The 10,554-nt window shown below is 39.5% G+C and overlaps 1 protein-coding gene, 1 long non-coding RNA gene and 1 other non-coding gene across 3 annotated transcripts; all 3 read right to left on the bottom strand.

Moving 5' to 3' along the window:
* Window positions 1–1,905: 1,905 nt before the first annotated feature.
* On the bottom strand, window positions 1,906–4,848 carry LOC133408445 (uncharacterized). Its single transcript, XR_009769308.1, has 3 exons — window positions 4,627–4,848; window positions 2,590–2,632; window positions 1,906–2,520 (listed from the first exon to the last, which is right to left on the bottom strand). It is a non-coding gene; the product is annotated as an uncharacterized LOC133408445 (long non-coding RNA).
* A 1,103-nt stretch (window positions 4,849–5,951) lies between these two features.
* trnap-agg (transfer RNA proline (anticodon AGG)) lies at window positions 5,952–6,023 on the bottom strand. The gene has a single exon. It is a non-coding gene; the product is annotated as a tRNA-Pro (tRNA).
* A 1,203-nt stretch (window positions 6,024–7,226) lies between these two features.
* Window positions 7,227–9,724, bottom strand: LOC133408511 (guanylate cyclase activator 2B-like). The gene is made up of 3 exons (XM_061687504.1): window positions 9,656–9,724; window positions 7,995–8,187; window positions 7,227–7,297 (listed from the first exon to the last, which is right to left on the bottom strand). Exons 1-3 carry the CDS (start codon window positions 9,722–9,724, stop codon window positions 7,227–7,229), a joined length of 333 nt encoding a protein of 110 aa, XP_061543488.1.
* Between the last annotated feature and the right edge of the window lie 830 nt (window positions 9,725–10,554).

Raw genomic sequence — 10,554 nt, 5'->3', positions numbered from 1 at the left:
GGTGCAATTACCAGGACAACCAGCTCCTCTTCGTTTCCTGAATTGCTGCTTGAGATTCTGCTCAAAACAGAGGAGCTTTTGTTTAGCCAGGCTGATGAGCGCCTTGCAAACAAACCACCGGCGTTCAGCCCGTCGTTCACGACCGCAAATGACGGGCTCAGTCACTCGCTTTTCAGTTGTTCTTTCAAAAAATTGGAAATGCTTTCAGCGAATCGCGACGCTCGCTACGCTGTCATCTTTGAACTCGACTTTGGCTATCTCGGGCCAAGATTTGCTCAAAAGTCAACAGGAAAACGGGAACGTGTCCTGAGATGACTTTTGTCCTCAGCCATCCTGCGTAAAGTAGCACTCAATAACATTAGGGTTCACTTGGATGTGATTCAAATTTGTCTGCAATCAGGACAAAATCCCTTGTCTTTAAAGGGGAAGAGGTGACTTTCTCCTTTTTCCTGTCGGGGCCGCCAGAGCAAGTCACTCGCATCGTTTGTTTGGCACAGTTTTTGCGCCGGATGTCTTTCCTGACGCAACACGGCCATTTTCATCCGGGCTTGGGACTGGCAATGGCTGGGAATTGATGCACTGACCTGGAAGTCAAGTTTATTGTTTGAAACCCCCCTGGAAATGGCAAAAAACAAAGCTTCACAGCTATATGACAAACTTCCTCTATCTCTTCAGGCATAACTTTTTGAGCCTCTTTTTTTGTTTTTTGTTTTGTCTTTAAACACATACCAAATTCCATGCTCCAAAGTGAAACCGGCTTTTTCTGCTACATTCTGGAGTTAATTGGAGTTTTGTGTTTTAAAAATGACTGAAATGAAAAACAATTTTTGCCAGGCTGCGCCAACACTCTACGAGGAAAAACTCGAATCTTTCGTCATGTCGTGTTTCCCGTTGGTCTGGTATGTGTGGTTTAAATTTGGTAGAAATTGGACAAAATCCCCAGTAGTAGTTCATCTTTGACGGCCAAAAATGATCCTAAAATGGTCGCATCAAGAAAAATAGCCGCCTTCGTGTGTCTTTTCAGGCATGGCCCCTTGAGACGTTTTTGTACGTCTACTCATGAAAAACTTGTCTGCCAAATTCCATGTTCCTAAGTAAAAGTGCCTTCAGGTGCGGTATTTTGGAGTGGAGTTATTTGAGTTTTTAAGGATGAATCATCAAAGTTTTTTGCTATGCACCGCCCACACGTGAGAATAACAGGTGGTATTTGAAAAAATACCACCAAAACAATCCTAACTTGGCTGAAGGGATGAATAGTCAATGAGTTAATATAGAAGTTAGAATTTTATCAGCAAAACGACACAATTTATAGTGTAAAAGGATCAAATGTTTTGTTCAGACTAAGCGATTGGAGACGATGACATTGACAAAGCATGTGTCGACACACAAATTTGTCTGTGACAAAAATGTCTGACATCGGAGGAATGCGCTGCTGTAATAACAAGATAATATCCATCACATACTCTGCTCTCTCGGAGTGACCATGTTGGGTAGGACTAGAAATGAGCTCAAGGTTAGATGTTATGGAGACAAAGTTAGAGAGAGCAGACTACGGTGGTCTCGGCACGTCCAGAGGAGAGCTAGTGAGTGTATTGGAAGAAGGATAATGAGGATGGTGCTGTTTTTCTTTGAAAAAGCAGAACATGAAAAACATAATAACAATACAGCGGTGCCTTGAGAAACTAGTGTCATTTGTTCCGTCAACATGCTCGTAACTCAAAACACACTTATCGCAAATCATTTCCCCCCCCATTGACATAAATGGGGAATGCCATAGAGACACATACAAAGAAGTGTTTCACACCTGACTCAGAAAGATGCAGTAATATTGTTCTTTTTTTTTTTTTTTTTTGCAAAGGATAAAAAATATATCTACCTGTAAATATTGTTAGATTGTCTGTCTACGTGTGTTTCTCCACCGTTTGCCTGTTGAAGTATCTGTTGCTTAAGGGTTAGGATATAACACCGCAACACTGATGCTATTCGTTAGCCCGTCCATGGTGTTTTGCATTTTTAGTTAGCATTAAGGTAAACAGACTTTGTTAAGGCAAAGCTTTATGGGTGTCTTAAATTCCCAATGTGTAATTGTCTTTGTTTGATGCTCGGTTTGACGGGAAATGAAGTGGCAATAAACAGCTTGAAGCCCCTTTTATGGCGAAATTGTTGACTAATTGCCAAAGTGCTACTTGTTGTGAAGTGAGTTGAGTTCACTACATACGTACATACACCACTTGTATCCCACATTTATGCTCACAAATCAAAGCTAAAAAAAAATCAGCCGAACGACAGCGCTAGAAAAACTAACAAGTCGGGCCACTCGTATTGTATCACCAGGCTCCACTGTACTGGTTAAAATGTTCGATTCCAACCAAGATGACAGACTTTTGGGGCATATTATTTGAATCAATGTATCTACGCGTCCGATTGGATAAATCACGCTCAGGTGTTTCGACGTGGACTGAGTTGTTTTTTTGTTGTTGTTCTGATGCAGCCACGCTCAGTAGATGATTTTGATCTCAGCTGTAGAAGAATAAACAAAACATTTTTCAGAGCAACATGAAGTTGAGGACACTACACGTAATGCCTTACCCCAAAGAGACGTCTGGTACTCCCTGTAGTTGACTGAATAACACTGAAAGATGAGAAAATACAATAATTTGTATCACGTCATGTCAATAATATTCTTACATGTGAGTGTGGCAGCCAGCGAAAGGTTGTGTATGGGTAACATGATGGTGACGATAAGGTGATTATCGAGATTATCTCACGCTAGCGCGGCACGCGGCTCTTCCGCAGCCATCTGGATTAAACATGTGACTAGCAGCCTTTATGTATTTCAAATTTGGGGGCAGTCGAACAAAATCAATTTCCTTTTTAAAGGAGCGCTGGAAATGGCCAAAAGGACCCTAAAATGTCAGACTTTCTGTGTCGAGGAAGCAAAGTTAATTGTACTGAGTACAATTGCGTTGCACATATGGAGAGCAGATGTTGCTGGATTCGGTATTTGATGAGAACACTGCACATATGGCTATAAGGGAGAAGAGTGGGAAAAAGGATGGGAAAAGAGAAAAGAAGAGGATGTTTTTATATTTAAGAAATGAGGACAAAAATTTCTTTATTATACAGTGGCACACCAGAAGGAACTGCGCACTGAATTGGGCTGCGGCATGAAAACGTGATGCACAAACTGTTTCATGCTTTACATTCTATTTAAATATGCTATTACTCTATGATTTGATAACGTACACTTTTATAGCGTGCTAATTTTCCTGATTAAAAAACAAAAAACATGAACATTTGCTTTTGGGGGAGAGGCTGGAACATTTTAATGCTATGCCCATTCATTTCAATAGGGAACGCTGATTTGAGATACGAGTGTGGTCACGGAACAAAATCAACTCGTATCTCAAGGCACCCGTGTATACTGCAAAATCCCACAAATAAACGATCGCTGATTACACAGCAATATAGCGAAGATTTTTACACTAAACAAGTACTGCTCGTGATACCGTCCACAAAGAAATCTGTAATGTAGCAAGAGTCACATGGTACATACATGCTAGCGTGAGCTTACCCCCATTGCAGTGCTTTAATTAGCTGATTAACTCGTGCCTCGCCACCATGCTTCCCTGCACTTGGGTCCTCCACCTTTTGCCTCCACACCAACATCACAAAAATCCAATCTTGACAATATTTACTATCTTGTTACAGACATGTTTGCCCCCAAAAAAATAACCCTGCCTAAATTTCTCTATGTGGGGAGTGAGCCCTCCTGTGTCACCTCATATGAACTCTTTAAGTACAAAAAAAAGGAGGAGGGGGGGGAAATCATAGCACTCTCTTCCATTCTTGCTTGCATATGTGTGAGTGTGTGGTATAATGTTATCTAGAATAACAGCTGCCCAGCTTTCCAGGGAAAATGAAGCCGAATGAGAAAAGTCTGCAGGGAAGGAAAGCAAACTGTGCATGTGTGTGTGTGAACGTAACCCGACGCCCGTTTCCTATTTTTGTGCTTCGGCTGAGAAACGTTAAGGGCTTCCATTCTCAGCCCTTTCCCGTATTGCACGTTTGAGAGTACTGCACAATTCAGCTCATTTGGAATCGGGTCGACGTTTTCAGGAAAGGTACCCGTCCGGAAGCACTCAAAACTTTGGCGCTCAAACACCAGTTCAGCAAGAACCAAAGCATTACGGTCCACATTACAATGAAGAGCCTTTGATGTCCTTATCAGAATCACTCAGACAACATGAACATTGTATAAGCGGCTAAACATTTGCACAAATACCAGTACAAGTCTCTTAAAATGAGTTTCCTTCTTTTATTGGGTGTACAGTGGTGACACCACCAGCGGCAGTTTGTCAGATTTCATTTAGTACATGTTCTTCGCAAAAAGTACGCATCAAGCTGTTTATTGCCACTCTCAGCTCAAGGTGACTGTCAAACGCAACATAGCGCAAAGAGAATTACACGTCGTGCAATAAAAGCAACCCGATCGACTCGGAAATATACAATAGGAAACTCCATAGGAACACAGGCTAACAATTAGCATCGATGTGGCGACTAGATGAACCTATACGATTATCCTGTGCTGTGGGGTTGCAATTGTTGAACCTGTTCAATACTCACGATCGAAAATCCTTCGCCTTGGTGCTATGCGAGACCATCTGGTTTGGGGCAAGTGGACTTTCGATGAACCTAACATGCACGTTGACAGACGTGCTGACCACTAGACCGCCATGCTACCTTGTCTTACATTTCATTTGTTTTCTGTCGCTAACGGCAAACCGGCCGGCTTAGCATTTGAGCTGCTCTTTACACGCTGCGTGCGTTTGTCTTGTCCCTCCCCGGCCGGGCCTGTCCACTGTGCCGGGAAGCCATCCCGACATTTTGACCCTGAACTGGATAAGCCGGGGTGGCCGCGGGGAGGTACTCCCTTATCGAATAACAAAAACATGACATTCAGCATTCCAAGATGTGCAACTCGGACTTGGGAACTTGTCAGACGCTTTGACAGAATGTCCGGAACTTTGTGTGCTGGATCAAACTGCCCTCCAACTTTTTTGTATCAATCAAATAGCTTTCTGACTTCTTTCCTTGTGGCAGGGTAGCATGGGCTTATGGTTCATGGTAATGCTTAACAACCTCACACTCTGCAGGCTTGGGTTTGAATCTCAGCTCTTGACTTTCCTGTGTGCAGTTTGCATGTGCTTTGTATGTTGTTTTTTTCTTTTTCTTTTCTGGATACGTCGACTTCCTCCCAATATTCCCAAAATATGCATGTTAGATTCATTGGAGATACTGTAAGTGCAAATGCTTGTTTGTCTATATGTGCCTTGCAACCAGTCTAAGGGATTTTGCAAAAAAAAAAAGAAAATCAGCTGGGATCACCCCAATAAGGACAAGGTTGTTTGTTTATATGTGCCTCAAGATTGATTGAAAAACAGTCCAGGTTGAAAGCGACCCTCCTACTCTTGCCAAAAGTCAGCTGGGATCGCTCCAGCTCACACAAACCCAAACGAGAGGGAAAAAAAAAATGAATAAATAAAAATTGGATTGTTCAGCACTCTAAAACGTATCTTGCTTCTCTAGTCACGGTGATGAGGTCAGGCCCCTGGAGAAAATGGACGGCTTGTCTTGGGACAAGTACTGCCCTGTGTTACCTTGAGCAGACAAGTACAGAGTCTCGGTTGGAATCTCGCGAAATGAATGACAACAGCGTCATTTCAATGCAAACGGTGTTGCCTTTTAACGCAACCGAAGGAAAATAAATGAGTCACTTCTGCCCTCTAGTGGTCAAATGGCAAAATCGACTTTTGCAAAAATAAAAATAAATATAATAAAATAACGTGCCTGGAAGTGGCTTAATAACAGCTCTGTATATATTTTGGGCTTTTATTGGTACTGTGTCTTAAAAAAAAAAAAAAAAAAAACAGATTAAGAGAAAAACAACTGGGCTCGTCCGGGATTTGAACCCGGGACCTCTCGCACCCTAAGCGAGAATCATACCCCTAGACCAACGAGCCACACTTTCGGAACGAAAATATTATCAAAACAAAGATAAACTTGTTGCCTTTTAACGCGAAGTATCGCGAGACGTGGCACTGATCGCTACTATCTTTGTTTCCTTCCCCACCTCCGTCAATCTTTTCTCTCGCTCTCCATTTTTCTTGTTGCTTGAATAGCTTAATAAACTTCAGCCTTGATCAAAATGATCTAACATTATTAAAAAAAAAAAAAAAAGATTTTAACCTTGAAAATGTCGGTTTGGTTCCAACATTTGAATGAATTCATGTTTTATTAACCCCTCACACACAAATTATTTTCTACTAATGGGATGGGCCTGTTTTGTGCGTGTTTATTTTTGGGGACAAGAGGGAAATATAGAAGACAATGCAAGTAAATAGACACTTTCAAAAAAGTTTCTTTTTTTTTTTCTTCATTTTTCATGCCGCTCTCCAAGCGCCACCATAATATCCAATTATAAAATACAGTAGCGTAGTAGGCCCAGGGGTTTATCAAAAAGGAGGCAATAATAGACTGTATTTAATATTATTGTAAGCCACTGCTACATGATGCACAGTTCAGAAATTAACACTGTACTTAAAAGAGGCAAATAAAAAAACGTACTTAAGTAATGAGTCAATTAAAATGTATTGCACATAACATTCTAATATAAAAAAAACCAAAAACCTAAATGTTTGAAAACAAACAGTTGTACTCGATAAAGCAAATTTACGTAAGAGTTAAATACAACTGAACGGTCCTTAACAAATCTACTGTCTGGGATTAAAAAGAATGACATGATGCAGTTTGAACATTCAATTTAGTGATTGTTCTGCATATTACTAGAGGGAGCCCACACTTAGAGAGTAGCTGCTATAGCTGCAAAAATGATCACAACCATTTGCAAGGGCAATTATGTAATATGATGAAAAGATTCTTGAGTTCCTCTTAGCCAAAGCATTAACATGTTCCATTATTCTATACTCATTATCGAGCGCCTAATAAAAGACAAGCAGCAATCAGGTATGCAAAGATGACACATTTTATTATCAAGACAACAGGGTCAATAAATTAAGAGATGACATAAAAATCGAGTTGATCATTACAATGATTATTTGATATTCTATAAACTATATTTGACTTATATTTAAAAAATATATATGAAAAATTGTAATTCAGTTCTTGTGGATGCGGATGATGATTATTTATTTGTAAAGTCAGCATCACCGCAGGCAGCCAAAGCAGGAAGGGTTGGCGCATATCTCACACGGGTCCGAAGCCATGAGGACGTTCACTAGAAAGGATGACAAATAATATTAATCATAATAATAATAATAATTTTGCAGGCTCTCCGTGGGAAAAGAGGCTACGGATAGGAAAATGACACTAGTATAGAATCACTTTTCTAGATTAAATACAAAACGCATTTGAAAGCGGCAACATCTGGTGGGGCATAAATGGCAACATTTTTACAATTCAAAGTTTACAAAAAAACCCAAAAAAAACCAACATAATTTTCTGAGAATAAATAATAGAATAAATAATATGTATAATAGTAGCAATAATAATAATAATAATCAAGGTAATCTTGTTTTTGCAATTTATAGGAAAAAAAGGCATCATTTTAGGAGTACGTTTCTGTCAGAAAAAAAATCATAACTTTTCTGGAAAACAGTTTTATTTGACCATAAAGCTGTCAAAATAATACAAAGTCAAAAGTATGAGAATGAAGCGGTAATTTTACAAAAAAAAGTCATAATTTTACAAAAATACAATACTTTTCTAATATTTTTACCAGAATAAAGTTATAATTTCAGTTTTTTTTTCACATTGAGCGCTAGAGTGGGCTAACTCCCATTTTGTCATTTTGCAAGAGAGTGCTTTATGCCTATGTGATTTTTTTCAAAATGCCAAAAGTGGAGTCGGCCCACTCTAGGTCTGACTGGCTCGAATGATTATTTCCCCCACTGAATATCTGCGTCGATGTTTACCAAGTCTGGAGAAGACTCCGGCGGGGCCTCGTCCTCGGCACACCGGATAGAAGACCCGCGGCAGGGCGGGGTCGGCGCACACGGCACTCACCGCGCCGCTGCGGGCCGGCTGAGGTCCGACGCGGGGCCCGGCATCGTCCAGCAGCGCCTTCAGCTGCTTGACCGCCTCCAAGGGGAAGCTCCTGTCCCCGTCCTGGGAGTAGAAGAAGAAATCGTTCAGGTACAAAAGCATCGGTCATACTTCAGGTGTTTGCTTTGTTTGAATGAGCAAACTAAATAGGCTGTCTCCAAACTCGAAGGTGAGGACTGGACGGCTTGTTTGGACGTGGCTCGGAATGTCAAGTGAGATGTTTGATAAAGTCTTGGAACGCACCGTGCAAACATGACTCGCATAGTTTGTTTTTATTTCACAGTAACCTTTGGACCTTCTGTTAAATACAACAGCACGCAGTACTGCTCTTTGTATCTCAGTGACCACAACATTAGGTACACCTGAAAATCAATTGTAAAATGATGTTTAAGCTCAGTTTTTACCAATATGGCAGTTATTGGGACTTACAGTATATTTTTATTTTATTTATTTTATTTTTTAGCATTTTGTTTAAATCATATATATATATATATATATATATATATATATATATATATATATATATATATATATATGTATATATATATATTTTTTAATGGATTATGGCTCTGTATCGAATAGCAGCACCATTTGGTGGGGCTTAAATTTTGCAGGGGCTCTGTGGTTGATCAGAAAATTAATAATTTTATGAGAAAAATATCAAATTATTTTATTTTCTTAAAATTATGCATACATTATTTTATGAGAATGAAGTTTTTTTAGAGGAAAATATAATTTTATGAGAAAATATGTAATTCTATATGAAAAGATCATCCTCATCCATAGATGAGAATAAAGCTGTCATTTGATGAGAAAAATGAATAAAATAAAATAAATTGCAATTTTACAATTTTTTTTTTTTACAATTTTGATGAGAATAAAATAGTAATGTTACATGAGGGAAAGCTAAGCCTTCATGATGCAAATGTAATTTTACAAGAAAAAAAGTAACAATTTTACCCAAAAAATTATGCAAAAATCAATCATAAATCTGTCACAATTTGACAAGAAAAATCATTACCAAAAAAAAAAAAAGAAATCACAAATTTACAGAAAATAGTCCTTTTGTTAGACAAAAGTTGTAATTTCCAAGATCCATTTATTATTTTTAATTTTATGAGACTAAATAGTCACATGTGGAAAAGTCACATCTTTATGAGATACTGTAATTGTAATTTTACAAGAAAAAATCAATAAAAATAAATTAATAAAACCAAATAATCATCAGTTTTCCAGAAAAACATCAGAATTTTACAAATACGACAAAACAAAATTTACAAAACATAATCCATAAATGTACAGGGAAAAAATCCAATATTTTCATATTTCTACAAGATGTTCATAATATGACAAAAAAGTATTTATTTATTTTTTTTAGTACAGTTTTTAGGGCAATCCAGGGTTCTCCATTTTGCAGGGTTCCCCATTTTGCAGCATGAAAGAAGTTCTACGCTGGAAAATGACATTCCCAATGCCATTGTATCAAATCACAGCTCTGTATGAAATATAAAAACACTGAAGTCGTACTCACTTTGACCTGCACGCACGAGGCGGTGTAGCACCCGCACAGCAGCCAGACCACCGCGAGCACACTTTTCATGGCGAGACGACGGCCACTACGACGCAGAGATGCTTTCGGACGCTGACTTTACTTGTTTGCCTCGTGCAGGGCGGCGCCGATGCTTATAAAAGGCGTGCAAACAACGATTAGCAATGATTGATTTATACGTGGAATGAAGGCGTGTGTGTGTTTACATAACTCATTTGGATCCTCTTCTTTTATGCTTAAGCGTATTCGAACTACTGCTTTGATGGCGTCTCCGTGTTTGTTCACCCCGTCAATGGGAAGTTTCGCTGTTGACTTGAGCTTCCAAGGGGTCATCACCATCATAAATGTCGACCTTCTCGCACACCCACACACGCACGCACACACACACGCGCACACACACGGTAACTTCGCTGGATGGCGTGTACGTCTTTTGCTTCAACTGCACAGTTTCCGCATGCAAAATGCGAGAGAGAGAATGGCGATGACGCTCGTAAGGCCGATGCGCCTGAAGGCCACACGTGCACGCTGACGCACGGGCAGTGCTGGGAAGACGACTTTGGAAATGCAGTCGGAAGCAGCATTTAGCTGTTATGCTGCACACAAATGCAATAAGACGCCAACAGAAGTGAAGTTAGCCCTGAGGGTTTGTCAATCCAGATGAAAAACTATTGTTTTGTTCTCATGCCTATGATTGAGCATTTTAGAGTTTTTCCTTTTCTTAAATGTTCTTGCACTGTAGGTCTGAAGTACTTTTCATCTCTTTGTTTTCAAATGCTTTTACTTTCCCCTTTATTTTGTCCTTTTCCCTGTCTTTTGCTCTTTCTTTTAAAACACTTTCAATCACGCAAAGCACATTGAGTTACCTTGCGTATGAAATCCGC

The sequence above is a fragment of the Phycodurus eques genome, chromosome 10 (assembly GCF_024500275.1).
Source record: "Phycodurus eques isolate BA_2022a chromosome 10, UOR_Pequ_1.1, whole genome shotgun sequence".
Taxonomy (NCBI): domain Eukaryota; kingdom Metazoa; phylum Chordata; class Actinopteri; order Syngnathiformes; family Syngnathidae; genus Phycodurus; species Phycodurus eques.
The sequence above is the reverse complement of the archived record's forward strand: the minus strand, read 5'-3'. Positions and strand labels throughout refer to the sequence as shown.